The 16302-nt window shown below is 38.4% G+C and overlaps 1 protein-coding gene across 3 annotated transcripts in view; it reads right to left on the reverse strand.

The window, feature by feature from the left end:
• LOC107977363 (disks large homolog 2) overlaps window positions 1–16302 on the reverse strand; it is a 1172797-nt gene that overhangs the window by 285725 nt on the left and 870770 nt on the right. For all 3 annotated transcript variants that reach the window (XM_035442394.1, XM_035442396.1, XM_035442395.1), the window contains one exon: window positions 8662–8764. In XM_035442394.1, coding sequence (XP_035298285.1) covers window positions 8662–8764 — 103 coding nt within the window. The remainder of the gene's footprint in view (window positions 1–8661; window positions 8765–16302) is intronic.

Below are 16302 nucleotides of genomic sequence, written 5' to 3' on the forward strand. Positions count from 1 at the left end.
CATCTTTGGAAGAGTAAATCTGATTTCACCATCCTGGGGTTTAAAACATTTCAATAACCTATCTTTGATTTCAGGGGAAGACCCACATTTTACACCTTGTGTGACACGTCTTGTCTCTCCTGTCTTACATCTTGTGTTTCTCCAACTCTCTCTTTCAGTCCCCACAGTCATTTCTCTCCCATACACAGAATTCACAGGCTTTTTCCTCTGAAAACATTCTTTCTCATCATGTTTTCTGCTGTGCTTTGACAAGCTAATTCCCACTCACCCTTCAGATTAGAGAAAGTATTAGAGATTGCTTTCTTGACCTTCCAATCTAGGTCATGGAAATTTGTGTGATCTGGTTTTGTATACACTTGGGTATGTAAGTGCTAAGGGTCAATACCCAACATCCATGTTCTCTTCTGTCTCTATACCATGCACAACAGCTTCTATAACTCACCAGGGAGGTTTTGTTGGACTGACTTTAGGCCCATTAGAGAAGTGGTCATATCTGTTACTCCTACCATTCTACCTCAATAGCCAGGGCTGCCTGACACTTATTGGAAGCATTTAATGAATATCATCAGCTGAATGAAGACGGAATGAATTAGTTTTTCTCTGCCACTACTTAATGTTTCCAGTGTGTATGCCACTTTTATTAATAAAGAAAGTTACTTCTAGCAGTGGGGAAATGATATACCTGAGCAAACAGAGAGAGGCTTAAGAAAGTCATCTTGAACTAAAGTAGTTTGTATAGTCTTACTTTTTATAGACTTAGCCAGTAGAATCAACGAGTCTACCAGGAATCCTATTCGGATTAGCATTCCATGAAGCATATTAAAGATGGGTACTTTATCTTCCCTAGGTTTGGCTTTTCTATACAAAAGCTGCTACTATTTGTTATTCTGAGAATTCAAAATACCTCCATTATTTTAGCAATCTGTGTACTTGATTTCCTGAAATAGATTTTCTTATATTACTTCCTTTCAGTCTCAATAAATTTATTTTAAAGCTCGGGAATTATAGTTTAGTTTATGGCATTGGTAAACTTTGGATACAATGGGCCTATAAACTAAGAGCCATGTATAGTAAGTTATTAATTTAAAACTCCCTAAAAATATACAAGCACTTCTATTTGTATTAAAGTTAAACAGTTCAAATCCCATTGAACATAGAGCAACTTACAGATATAAGTCCTTCCCTTCTACTCTCTCAGCCTAGACACCCGGGGGAGGGCCTAGGTCCTGCTCCAAATGCTATGACAGACTTTGAAGATCCCCCATGGAAGGCCTCACCTTCCATGAGGAGCAGAAAGGGGATAGGATAGGGGGTTAATGGGGAGTAGGGGAGGAGAGGGGGAAGGAACTGGGATTGACATGTAAAGCAAACTTGTTTGTAATTTAAATAAAAAATAGAAAAAATAAATCCTTCCCTTCTGTGAGTATGTGAAAGCATAATTTCTACAACTTTAAAAGGTGAGGAAGAAAAAGAGGACACAGGAATTACCTGCTTACTATAATTTTTTATTTTTCTTTGATAACATGCTTAATTAGATGAGGTTATAAGTTAAAGTTCATAAAAAGTCAGCTCAAGAGGCTTAAGGATAATCTTGCCAAAGTTAGATTCAGGCCAGCAGGGCTATATCCAACTGAATCTCAACCATTCTACCAGTTTCCACTCCCCCACCCCCCAAAGTCAATCTCTAACCACGGGGGATGAGTGTTTAGAAAAGTACTGTGTCTTGAGTATGGTCAATAAGGCATTGACTATAGAATAATGGGCTGGAGAAACAAATGCTTCATTACTTGCTGCTAATGCTCAAGTCTACTAAACACCAAGAATATGGACTGAGTTTAACAGATACTTTAACCCCTCCAGGTTTGTAGCCCCTTCTGCATTGCCTCTTAAAAGTGAACTTCTGTATAGAATGGAAGGATTGGCTAGCAAAGACCATTTTCTTTCCATGATAGGAGTATAGTAAGGAACGCTTTTAAAGACAATTATTTCCTTGCCTTTGATTTAAGTGTGGCTAATGGTAAGTGCTGATGTAGGGACCTTGGTTGTCAGAGTATTTCCAGCACATGGATTATTTGGCTCCTTCTAGTATTGAGTAATTTATGTTAGTAGATGCCAAGAGACCCTCCAAATTAACAAAAACAACAGAAGATTTTAGTTACTTTGATGTGAGTTTGATATTTAACATTCCAAGAATAGACGATGAGGTCAGTGGAGATTTCTGAGTCAAAAAGTGATGCCTACTTCTATTCTGGCTGAATTGAACCAGGTCCAAAGTGGTTTTTTGGCATACGAAGACAGACTCAACATCATTGATGATCAAGGTATATGGAGGGAAACTCCCATAAATCTATACACTCTGCATAGTCATGACCTGTAGTGCTATGAGTTAGATGAGGTTAGGGAGGAAACGAAAGCAACTAAGACATCAGGGAAAGAGTATGTTGAGTGAAGGAATATCTTGGCAGATTTTTTTATTGTTTTTTATTATGTATACAGTGTTTTACCTGAATGACAGAAGAGGACTCCAGATTTCATTATAGATAGTTATGAGCTACAACGTGGTTGCTGGGAATTGAACTTAGGACCTCTGGAAGAGCAGCCAGTGCTCTTAACCTCTGAGCCATCTCTCCAGCCCTTGGGAGTTTTTAGTTGCTGGTTTAATAGTATTATCTATTACTATATGTGTGTATATATTGGGGGAGTGGGAATTTATAGACAGATAAACACATTGCTAAACAATACAAATTCTAGTGTCATGTGAAATTTCCTTCCTAATTAAAAATTATAATATACCATTCATTAATAAAGCCAAAATTAATGTAACACATTGAGAAATGTATTATTCTGGACATTGTAGAGCATGTAAGGATGAGCTCAGTGATGAGGGATGAGTTAGTGGATGGATGAGGGTAGTGCATGAGTGAGTTTTAATGGAGAAGAAATCATAATATAACTGAGGTACTTAGTAAAGTAGTAAAGTATTAGTATTTCTAGTCTGACATGTATTTTTAAATTAAAAATAATTGCTTACACATCTAATATTAACCATGATATATAAACAATGACAATTGGCAGTTATCAGCTAGACATGATAACACAATGAGGAAGCCCTGGCCCCACCCTGAGAGTTTTTTTGACCCCTTTCTGTTCTTAGATTATAAAGCTCTTACTGGATTATGTTTAAGCACAGAGCATTGTCAGCAACTACAGTGAATTAAAAAAAAATTAAGGAGATCAGGGACTTCTCAGCTAGCTTCTGCTTCAGGAGCTATTACAACTTTAAAATAGAAACTCTTCCTATCTGGACACTGTCTGAACTTCAGTTCTGCAGTGTGTCAAAGGAAGACTCAGAAGAGATCATCTTGAAGGATCCTAATAACTTTGACTTATTATAGAGTAGCTATTGTAGATAAACTACACATATTCCAGTTCATGTATTTACTCTTTTTTTTTTTTCTAGACAGGGTTTCTCTGTGGCTTTGGAGGCTGTCCTGGAACTAGCTCTTGTAGACCAGGCTGGTCTCAAACTCACAGAGATCTGCCTGCCTCTGCCTCCCGAGTGCTGGGATTAAAGGCGTGCACCACCACCGTCTGGCCATGCATTTACTCTTATGCATTAGAAGGTATGAAGAGAAGATAACAATATTTGTGAGAAAACTTAGTTGAGATCGAGGATCCTTTTTTTTTTTGAGTCTGAATTCAATATCTATATAGGTTTTCCTGAAAATATCTCACCTACCTTATCTGTTTAAAAACATGTGAGAAAACGGGCACATAAGGATGAACTAGCGCAAGGTCTATACTAGAAGACAAGCATTCCCTTCCTGTTCAGAGGTTGCTCTTCTTAAACACTCTCTGATTTGGTGTAATTTCTGACCAAGTTCCACAGCTGCATTTTGCCAGTCTTGCCTGAGCATTTAAGATACAATTATTTGCCTTGGTAAAACCCTTTTACATGCCACAGCTGCTCATCCATATGCATAAACCGGCAGATACATTGATTTAAAGAAAGAATTACAGCTTGCAATGCAAATTGGCTTCTCCTATGTATGTGTATGTGCTCACCTATTTTCTGCAGCTACATATTAATTTCAAGCTCCTAGTCAGTGGGTAGTCCCAGTAAGATCAGGTTTTCACTTTTTGATAAAAGAAGTACATTCTATTCCTTTGGAATTAGTTTTATAACTTACGATGTATGAACAAGATTATTTAAATGAGTTTCTGATTTAAAAAAAATAAAAATCACTCTAAGAAGTTTTACAGGGTGTCTTAAGGACTTTAACTTGGGACGTAGAGCCATCTTCCAGGAAGGAATTAATTGATTCTTCATCTTCCCTTTCTGTTTTGTTCCTTGCCTTCAGTAGAGGCCACACTATAGGCAATGACACCTGACCAGGTTCAATGTCTCACTACCTAAGGAGTTCTAGGAAAATCATGAATTTTCTTGATAATCTATATTTAGAGGGAAGATATATGCAAAGTATAATGACACATGAGCTTCTGAAATCCCCTGAAATTGTATCCATCCCTAGCAAAACAAATGAGTTAGGACCAATCATTGAATGGCTCACGCCAGAAAGGAAACCTGTTGATACAGCTTTATGTCACCTTCTGGTGCTTCAGATAGAGGAAGCTGAACACAGTGGTATCAAATGACAATGTTTGCATGGACCCCTTCCACTTCTCTAATATGAGCATAAGTCGTCTGGGCATCTTGGTAGATGGCAAATTCCAACTTGCTAAAGTTGCCTTAGCAATCCTCTGTGTTGCTGGTCCATGTACCACATCTTATCCATATTTCTTTATCCTGTTGTCTCTGTGACTTACTCATTTCTTTTAGATGCTTGCTCAAATATCTCATCAACACAGCTTTTCCATAATCACCAAACATTACCCTGCCACTCTCATCTTTACTTCTGATTTCTTTATCCTGCTTATCAGCGTTTGATAGATAAGGAAGACTCCTTTGTCTCACTGCTTTGTCATTTCCCTGGAACATGGAAGCACAGGAAAAATTCAGAAAAAAAAATCTAAAAGTGAAACCATGGCCAGGCTATCTCAATTTAATGTCACAAATCTTTGGGTTTTTAATTTCGAGAATTTAAGTACCCTACTGAAGAAAATAGGTTGGAGGAAATTAGCCCCTCCCACTGCCTACACAAGCAGACACCACTACTTTGGACTGCACACAGAATGGGACTGATGGTGGATGGGGTATTGTAGATAAAAAGGGACCTTACTCATTTTAAGCCAACTGTGTATAAACACAATTTCACTTACTAGCACAAAACTCAATAAAGAAGACATTTATTGCTACATTATAATAATTACTTGAAAATCTGTGCTAAGCACTATGAAAATGTAACAGTTGGTATTTTGCAACAAACATTCCTTCAGTAATTTTTCCGTCTTTGAAAGAAAAGTGAAAAGTCCACGTAAATAAAAATGAAGATTTCCTCTGATCACCAATATCTTTAAGTGGAAACACAAATATTAAGGTTCATAAATCTCTCACCCACTTGTTTAGCATGTTTTGAAGAAATAATCTATTGTAGCACCAGGGAAATTTAATCAGTGAGCAGAACATGGATGTTTGCTTGCATGGAAGTAAGCTCAGCAAAACATTCTTTTTCCCTCCTTTATAAAACACAGATCTCACCCATTTTTCAAGGTGTAGTTCCATTCCCACATTTCTACAATATGCTATTTCTGCGTTGTTGTGTGCCCTGCAGGCTTACCCTTTCTGTGGAATTCACAATTCTTAGAGATAGGGCTATTCCCACAGTGTTGTTCACATTCATTGGGAACTAGTTTACATTATGAATAATAAAGTTATTTCTATTTAGAAAGGTGAAAAATTACTTGCAAATGAACAGCATGCAATGTAGTTGAGGTAGAAGATAAAATTTCTGAGTATCGAAGGGAATTGAACAAAGCATTCAGTGGCTTCTTCCCCATGAAGTAACTTGAAAGTGACTGAAAACGAATTTACTAGAAGTGTAGCTCGTGTTATTTTTGTCTCTCTCTGTGTGTGCCTGTGTGTGATACACGTGTGTATGTATGGGTGTGAGTGCAGGTATGCACATGCAATGAGTGTCGTAGAGGTCAGAGGATAACGTCAGATCCTCAGACCCAAGTTTTCCTTTGTCTGAGACAGGATCTCTTGTTTGCAAGTGTTTACACCAGGCGTGCCTGTGAGCTTCTGGGAATTCTTTCTCCGTTTCCCGTCTCATAGGCATGCTGGAATTACAAGGTAGTGGTGGCACACACTTTTTATCCCAGAGTGGTCAATAGAATGACTTTCAGGACAGTCAGGGCTACACAAAGAAACCCTGGCTCAAAAAGCCAAAACCAGAAAGAAAGAAAGAAAAAAAAAAAGAAATGTAATAAAATTTCAGCACCATCACAGAGATTACAATACTAACAGAAATGAAAGATGCCTGATAAGAATTTTCAAATGAGTCAGATAGTGGGGCATTTGCCTTTAACCCCAGCATTCGGGAGGCAGAGGCAGATGGATCTCTGTGAATTTAAGGCTAGCCTGGTCTACCGAGCAAGTTTCAGGACAGAGTCCAAAGCTACATAGAGAAACCTTGTCTCAAAAAAAAAAAAAAAAACAAAAAAACAAAAACAAAAACCAAAAAAAAAAAAGGAAGAAAGGAAGAAAGAAAAATGAAATTTCATAGTATTCATAGCATACTCTTCAGTTCACTTGTTAATTTAAAAGTAAATTGTCAGTCATTTCCTTAAACTGTTTTGCAATTTAATTGTCCTCAACCAACCAAAACAAAAATCCAATCAATCTTTCATTCCAAACAATAGTTCACTTAAGGCTTGGCTACCCAAAAAGTTTGCAAAAGGGAGAATAAAACTGATTGCTTCCTGTTGCTACTACCTCATTTCCAGCTGATACAAAGCTGTGACACATTAGGCCTTATTAAAACAGGAATGCCATCCTGTGACTCCATTCTGTATACTGAATCTGTGAAAGATGCTTGTTATTTGCAAGTTGCGTTATGATCGTCAATTGATGTGATTTGTAAGACATGCTTTTCATGGGCATCATGATGAAGTAGAGTCAATTATCCCACAGAGTATAGCCCTTAAAGGACAGCTGGAAGCATGGAGATTTATACTGATGGAACTAGAACATGATTACTTCAGTGTACCCTTTAGAGTTTGCAATCATCCAGTTCAAGGTTATTTAAAAATTGTCGCAAGGAGTAAGCTTTCTGGTAGTAAAACCAGGCTTCTAGCCATCTTATTCGTCTGTAGAATTATCTGAGGTGACATTTTCAGAAACAGAAAAATAGCCAGGGACTTTATTCCATATATTGAGGGATGGTGAAGGGCTTAGAGTTCAAGAATGAAAGGAAACACCCTTGAAAACATGGAAGATAGTATGAAGCAGTTCTCACCATGAATGATAAAGAATTTGTTAAATTATTCTAACTCAATTTCCTGTCCATTTTCTGTTTTATAATAGATACTCTTTTGGGGGAAAATGCATCAATATTAAAGAAGCACAAAGACTTCCTAGCAGGCTCTAGGAAGAGTGTGCTCTTCATGCAACTAATCTTTGACCACCGTGCATTCTCTCTTTACCATGGTCATATGACACAGGCTGACAGGACAACACATTCACTAAAACATTTTGTTTAACTTGCTTGCAAATACTGTTCTACAGTCAGGCACAAACCAAGCCAATATGCCAGTATACACATGAAAGAAGGTGTTTTATTTATTCTTTTGTAGAGCATGCTGACTACCTATACTGATAAAACCTAGGCTGCCACAGGCAAGACCCAAACTTTGACCTTCCACAGGACACACAGTGAAATGTAGTTAATGGGGAATCATCTGAAAATGGCAAAATGGTTCTTTATACCCAGCACACAGAGCTTTTCTTTCACAACTTGTAATCTCATCCTCAACTCTTGAGTACTTTCCTTTCCTAGCCAAGGAACCTGCATTTCGTGACGATGGAAGCCATATTCCTCTTTTGGTGATACAAGATGTAACTTCATAGTGTTGTGTTTATATTTCATTAGCAAAGGAGCCTTACACACAAACACACACACACACACACACACACACACACACACTCTTCACATCCCAGTTGTATTTCTGAGAATCATTGTACTTATCTCATTTGTGATATGTCATCAATATTTAGTTGGCCAATCCAACTGGTAACCATGGCAACTCTTCAAGTACCTGCCTTCTCCCCCTCCCAGTTATTGATTCCAGAGAACTGGTTAGCTGAGAAGTGGGTGGAACATCTAAAGACATATTAGCATTAATTCAACTTAAGGTATTGCTTTGAACGCTAACAGTAGTCTCCTTAACACATCTATTTTTTAAAGGAAAATTTGCTTTTCCACTATCCATTGGTGACTAGATAAGATTATAAATGTAATAAAACTGGTACTGGCTTTAGAGTATTTTAGTTCATCAGTTCATATGAGCATTTCTAATTGCTGGAGGTTCTCTTGGAAGATTGGCGGTAACAATTTTGTGAGATTTAGAGGACATATTAAGTTTCCATCCTAAGTAGTTTAATAGAAACATTACTAATCTTGGTCAACATTAGCACTGACAATTAGTAATGTAGCCACAAAGAGCCATTCTGGAACATTCGAAGCATGAGTTTGGACTGACCTTCAGGTTGATATTGTGCTATGATTGTCACCGTCTGCCCAGCCCCCTTCAGTGCTGCAGCCGCCTGCTCATGAGAGGCTCCACGGAGATCGATGCCATTCACCTAGAAGACAGACCAAAGTTTTAGGCACAAGATCTGTATTCTGATGGATAGAATACAGGTAGAAGAAAAAAAGTTTTCCAATATTAATAAGCTATCTAAAATTATACCATGTCCCTCAAAAAATCTTTCATTTCTTATTTAGGTGTTTCTTAGTTCAACAAATTTCATAGTCATGATTACTTTTAGAAAGCAGGGACATGAAATTTCATCTTGTGTTTGTGGCACAGCCTGGTTAGGTTGGAAATATTTTGTCTATCCCTGTCCACAAGGGTTTTAGTGTATGCATTACTATTTTCCCATGGGTTTCCCAGATTTCTGGGGCAGATTTCCTTTAAAATTAGAGGGGGGAAATGATAATGAGGAGAGACACATGTAATGCCCACAGACAAGTACGTGCTGACAGATTCAGATATTCAGACGACATTCTGGGGAGACTATGGAATGGGGTTGGCTAGCTGCCAGATCCCTCTCTTTGGGTAAGTGCCTAGTCCTGTCACATGGAACTTGGTGAGACAGCCCTGAGCCCTGTTCCAAAATAAACTTGACTGCCCCATTTCTCATGCGCAATTCCATAATGAATTCTGACAAAATGAAATAAAGAGTGCCTGGAGTTTATTTTGCTGTCACTAACTCCCATTTTGGAGCCCATACTAGAAGAGAAGCAGAGCATCTCTAAAACAAGTCCTGAACTCTGCCAGGAAAAGTAAAATCATCAGCAAGTCAAAGTCAATGAGAAGCAAAAGCTCCAATCTTTCTCCAATCAATAAAGATGATAAGCCATAGAGATGGAATTGCCCAGGGTTCTTCATCTCTCCAGGAAGAGGGACCGTGGGCAAGTCTCAAAGGAGAGCAAGACGAAAGTGAAAACACACTGAGCCTGGTTTTTCCTACCAGCACAGATGGCATCCTCACTCTGTCTCTTTTTTGCACACAGAGCAGGATGCTACACCCAAGAGAAGAATTCAAAGTTGACCGTCTCATCTACATGTTCAATATATTTGTCTTGTTTTGGCTTTGGGCAATCTTCTCTAACAGAGATTCTGAGTAGTTAAATGAAGGTATGGTTACCACTTCATTTCCCTAGGTGGTTTGGCTCACCTGTAGTCTTCAACTTTACATCCTTGTTACTCCTAATAACTCTGTTAAAGTCTCCCCATTGACTTCTATAGTTTCTTTTGCCTTTTCTTTGGCTTTCTATCCTGTTGAATATTCTCCTGCAAGCATTGACTATGTATTAGTTTTGGGCTCACTGTGCTAGACATGGCATGCTGTGCGAACCATTAGATGTGTGACAGTAATATTATACCCCTGATCCTGTTTTCTTTCACTTCAGAAGGAAAGAATGGTTAGGCTACTAGAGTCAAAAGCCCCTCAGGTGATAGGATCACATGCTAGTGTACTTGGTCCCCAGATGGTGACAGTGTTGGGGGAGATCATGGAATCTGAGGAGGTACAATCTTGCTGGAAGAAGTACATCACTAGAGACATACATCATTAACGACAGGCTTGGAGGCTCTATAGCCTCACGATACCTCCTGCTCCTTTCTTCCTCTGTGTCACTGAGATGTGATCCCTCAGCTTCTTGTTCCAGTCATCTGCCATGCCTCCCCTGCCATTAGGGACCTTCCCTCTGGAGTCATAAGCCAAAATAAACCTTTTCTTCTATAAGTTGCTTCAGGTCAAGGTATTTTATCACAGGAAGAGAAAGGTAACTAATAGCACCCGCTACCCCTCCCCCAGTCCCGCTTGAACTGAGAAATTCCAAAGCTACTCACTACTTGAGAGTAAAGAACAGTCATTTTTGACTTGGCCCAGGATGTTGATAGGGCAGAAGAAGGAGTCTGGTGGCCAGAAAGATCAGCAAAGGCAGATTTATCTATACTTTTGCCCACAGCGAGCACAACTGCACAAATATTAGGTGCCAAATAATTTTAAATAATTTCTTCTCTTGTAAAACAATTAACTACTGTTAAAAATGGACATCACCAATGTGAAATTTCAAAAAATTACAGAAGGGAAAGTGAAAGTGAACTCACACCATTTCAACTTCTGTTGGTGGTCTCCTTTGTGTCTATTGCTCTGGAATTCACCTACATGAAGCATGTGGATGTATCTGAATTGCTGTTCTCACTATATAAATATTTCATTATGGCCTTTTAACCAATGAATTAAGAATCATGTATAAATATACGACTTGTTTTGGTTTAGGTTATCATTTAATAATGTATCTTGGGCATCTTTCATACAAGCTCATGTCATTTGAGTTTTTAACTGCAGCCTATGCTCCTTGTTGTGAATGCTCTAGTTTCTTAGTGATATTCTTGATGATGTGGTTAAATTCAGTTCTATTTTCTTTGTAACACATTTATGAGTGTCTTCATGAGGAATAAATTCCCTGGACATGGTGTTGGTAAGAAAAAGAGTATATGAATTTAAAAAAATTTTATTGTACAATTAAGCATTATTATTTATAATTTTAATGATAAAAAGAAAAACAAAGACAATAATTTCATTTATCAATAGCATGTTGATATAGAAATGGAAGTAATGCAGATATATAATACTCATGTATAAAAATTAAATCAGTATTAAAAAAAGCACAAAGCAAATGTTTTCCTAGTTATCTCAAGAAGCAACTATCTTAGGGTTGGAAAGATGTCTCAATGGTTAAGATTTGCTCTTGGAGAGGACCCCAGTTTGGTTCCCAGAATCAGGTGGCAGACTATCACCCATAACTCCAGCTCCAAGAGATCCAATGGACACACACACACACAGAAATATGAATAAAAAATAAAACTTAAAAATGTAATAATCTTGATGACTTTTCTGTGTATACTACTCATTACATTGTCATGAATATAAACCAGCTTATAAAATATAGGATTAAATACTTACTGTAAGTGAGGCATGTTGTGTACATTGTTTCATATCTTGATTTTACTCAGCAAGTTTTTCTGAGTTGTTGTTTTGAGACAGGGTTTTTCTGCATAGTTCCTGGAACTCACTACATAGACCAGGCTGGCCTCAAACTCAGAAATCTTCCTGCCTCTCTTTCCCAAGTGCTGGGATTAAAGTTGTGTATTACCACAGCTGGCCTCAGGAACTTTTCCTAGTTACATATTACATATACACATTGATCTCATTCATCTTAATGATATATATGGTTCTGATACCCACCATAGAACATTTTGTGTCACTAGTTCACAGTTAATGGATACACTGGTTCTTTAACGTTTTGCTATGATAAGCAATTCTATAATAAATAGCCACCAATGGTAAGTTGAGTAAAGGCAATTTTGATAGTGATTGTCAAATTACCTGTAAAAATGGGGCTTTAATTTATATCCCTACACAGTTCGTAATTTTGTATTTTTTTCTACTAATTGCCTATACTTCAACATTTGACTTTTTCCATTTTGGTAAGTAAACAACTATATTTCTAATTAGATTTCTTCATGTTTACCTTTCTGAAGGTAAACATCTTTTGTGATAATTAGTAATTTTAACTGTTTTTTATATTTGCTGACCTTTTGTTTAGTTAGTTCTTTTAAAAATTTTATCTGCATGTTTAATAATATCAGTATTCCCCTTTAAAACATTTTACATTATTGAACATCATATTTTATATTATTATACTGTCTCGTCATAGAGAATTGTAAAATGTTTTGTATAGTCATACTTGCCATTTCTTTCTTCAACAAGCTTTAGAATTTTTTATTGTATTTCACTATCTCTAAGTCATCTAACAAATTTTCCATGTTTTCCTCTGGTATGATCATAGCTTTAATTTGGCTGTTTAATCTTTAGTCAGCTTGAATAAATTGTGGTGTCTGGTATGGAATAAAGTGAGTGGTCACTGTTCCTTAAACTCATAAGAATCTGAGTCTTTGATATTCAAACTGATGGTATACAGTTGGCCAAAAGGTGGTAAAGAAGTAAGCATTATATTCTCATGACATTATCCTAGGCAAATGATTATCTAATTGTTGTATGACATTAGCTTATTATTCAGGAAGGACTTGAAGATATTCAAGTAAACCTATTCCAATTTCGGCTAATTCCTGTGATAAAACAGAGTGCTTTGGTCGAGTCCCCCTGGTGTTTTCCACTTGGTGGTTTCAGTTCAGCCTTCTGAAGGCTCAGAGAACAGTATCATTTCTTCTACATGATTTCCTAAATATTACAAGTCTGCAGACTCTTTTCCAAGTTAAACAACCCCACTTCTCCTCCATATTTATATATTAGTCTTGCCATCTTACCACACTGCTTTTTCATGTATGCTTCTAGTATCAGGGAACACTCTTTCTCTGATCTGTCCATTCTAATTTTGGATATCCTTATAGTACATGGTTTTAGCATCCTGATGCCATTTAATTCCTCATGAGAGGTTCAGCTAAGTGCATTGGGTCAAGGATTACAAGGGTGGTCACTCTGGTTATTAGCCTTCTACATGTGCCTCATGAGATACCCATAATAGACACTAGTTACAAATGACTCTTTTAAAATGTCCATTTTAGTTATTTCTCTTTCTAGTTTAAGAGAAGAGTGACAGCATTGTCAAACAATTTTCTGATTAGTGGAGAACAATGACAGGTAACCATCCATTTTAAATTTGAGGAGAAGACAAGGTCATAATGTTCTGAGACACGGACGGTAGGAGGAAAGATGTGGTAGTTTTCTGGAGGAAGTACCGCTGAGAAAATATCTGAATGAATTACACAAATGAGGATGGATGAACAGCAGTTTCCCTGAGAAGGGCACAGAGAATGCAGAAAGAGGAGTGGTCACAGAAGCAGACAAGAGACACGGATAAAAGTGTATAGTAAAGGTGGCCAGTGTAGGAGAAACTGCTGGCCAGCCTACCCAAGCCATGGGTGCCCAGGTCAGACTGCATGAGCATGCACAGCAGGTACTTCCTTCCTGAGCCAAGCCTGCATCTCTGCCCAGAGACTGCTGACAAAGAGACATCTGACCTAGAGACACCAATGAGGAATGGACAACACAGCAGAATCAGCCACCTGAGCCAATGGAACCTTGGGAGTGGGTATAAAGGCAGGTCTAACTTCTTTAATAAATGAGTCTGCAGTGAGCTCTGCTACTCACTGACTCCCAGTGCCTGAGTTGTTGGTGCTGTATCTTCTCACCCCCTTCTCCAAGGGTTGCCCAAGCAGCATAACCCACAACAGGCCAGGCCACAGAAGGAAGGACCATTGGGAGGAGAGAATACAGGAAAGAGGTGAGAGATGGGGCAAGAGAAATGAAGGTGATGAGAGTGGTAGTGATGATGACAATGGTGGGTGACAAATATACAGAACTAGGTACCAAGGTTTGTTCTAAGTATTTTATAGAGAAAAACTCTCCTAACCTTTTGTGACAGTTCTATAAAGCAATAAAAGAACAACAAGCTCCATTTCACAGAGTTGACCAGTTGATAAGATAACTTGCTCAAATAATAAAAGGTAAGGCTCACATGTGGAGGTTTTACATGGTAAAACAATTTTACAATCAGTCCCATGCCCCAGGAACTCAGAGTGTGTAGAGAATGGGAGAGAGGCAGGTATTCATTGCCATCATTGCTATGAGACTGAGAGCAAACTGACTGCTCAGGCGATGTTTTTCATGGGCAGCTCTGATGTTGTCTGTGGCTCTGGGGTAACCCATTTCACCTCATGCCACCTGCCTTCTCTAGGAACTGTGATGATATATTGTTTATGATTTTGTAAAGCCACTGGAGATCAAAATAACAAAGCAGTCATACTGGTTAACCATAGAAACCAGGCAATGGTGGCAGACATCTTTAATCCCAGGACTCAGGAGACAAAGGCAGATGGATCTCTCTGAGTTCAAGGCCACCCAGGGATACACAAGATTGAATCAGTCTAAAGGAGTAACAGAACTCACGCCTTTAATCCCAGTACTAGAAAGGTATAAAAGATAGGAGCAGGCTCTTCAGTAGTTATTCTCAGGCAATGAGTCTCTAGCCATGATGAGAAGAGTGTAGCAGTCTGAGTGAATCTGAGGATCAGTGAAGTTGGGAGCAGTTTGAGGGTCACCCCTCTGGTCTGAGCTGAGGTAGAGGTAAGAGGTAGTGGCAGGCTGCTTTGCTTCTCTGATCTTCAGCTTTAAGCTTGAACCCCAATATCTGTCTCTGGGTTTTTATTTTCATCCTGGGAAGAACCCTGAGTATAGATTTCATCAAGAATCTAACCTTAGGCCTTTCATTTAGCAATTCTAGGACTTTGGGTAACTCACTTGGGTAACCTTCCTGAAACTTAGCTTGTTTGTAAGATAGTACTAAACTCTATTTTATTAGGCTGTTCTCAAGGACATTGGAGATAATAGTAATTGAGCTTAACATAATACTTGGTTCTTAGTAGTTATTCAATAAATAGATGTTATCTGTATTATAACATTAGCTATTACCCATGAAACCAAGACTGTAAAATGAGCTTTTATCATCAGTAATAAAATCAAGGAATGACTTTCCTAGGAGACTACTATATTGAAATCAGAGTAGATAAACCCCAAAGATTTAACAGTTATTAATTGTGAAAAAATACAAAGGGGTAGCCCAGTGGGAAAGGTTTACAGAACGGGTGACAGGTTTCAATTAAAATCATTCAGATAAAGGGCACAAAGGACTCTACAGCAAATTATGTCACAGTTGGAGGTCTGGGTAGAGTATGGCAGTGAGGCAGTTGAGAAGAAAGTAGGGCAGTATCCAAACTATGTCTATTTTTTTTTTCCAGAGAGACTGGATAGTAAGGTGAGCAGATGCATTCCCAGTGTTTTGATAAGTAAATGTAGAAGGGTCTTGTCTTTTCCCTACAGTGGAGACATGACTTTACTGTTTTGAAGTGGTGGAATATACCTAGCAGTCATGCATGACTCTGTCACAGATTTACTCAAGCCACCAAGGAGACACTGGGAAATGATGGTGTGGAGGTCTGCTACCCCCTGAGGCCTCTGGTTGTAAATTCTAGGATTTAAAAGGTAACACCTCAAAAGCATTTTGCAATTAGTAAACTGTTTCCCCACCACCCATTTTGCACTGAAAAAAGGTGAGACATAAACAAACAAACATGCGAACACACACATTCTAAGTGAGGGAAGCAGAGAGACTACACATGTCCCGCTTGTCTAGGGTTTGAGCCTTCTGGATGTCAAGCACAGTGTATGGAGATGAAGTAAGGGAACAACAAGAGTGGTCTTGAGTGCTATGGAAAGAAGTTTTGTCAGTAAACGCCCAGGGCTCTACTGCAGCCTGGGACATGATTTCCCCTATGTTTGTTAGGACAGCCCTGGTAATGGTGAAGTCGGGGTTCAAGATTTAAGTGATCAAAAATAAAGTGGGAGGTGGGAGATGGTGGTCAGATTGCAAATGATATAAAATAAGGGCTTGAATTTTGCAAATGAGAATGGGATTGAGGTAGAAATGGGACACAGACTTGAGAGAGGAAACAGAAAAGATGGAGGTTGCCCGTGCAGCTGTCCGCAAGTGTTCTGGGATCCATCCAGAGTTCAAACAACATTTGTAC

Source organism: Cricetulus griseus, chromosome 3 (genome assembly GCF_003668045.3).
Source record: "Cricetulus griseus strain 17A/GY chromosome 3, alternate assembly CriGri-PICRH-1.0, whole genome shotgun sequence".
NCBI classification, from domain to species: domain Eukaryota; kingdom Metazoa; phylum Chordata; class Mammalia; order Rodentia; family Cricetidae; genus Cricetulus; species Cricetulus griseus.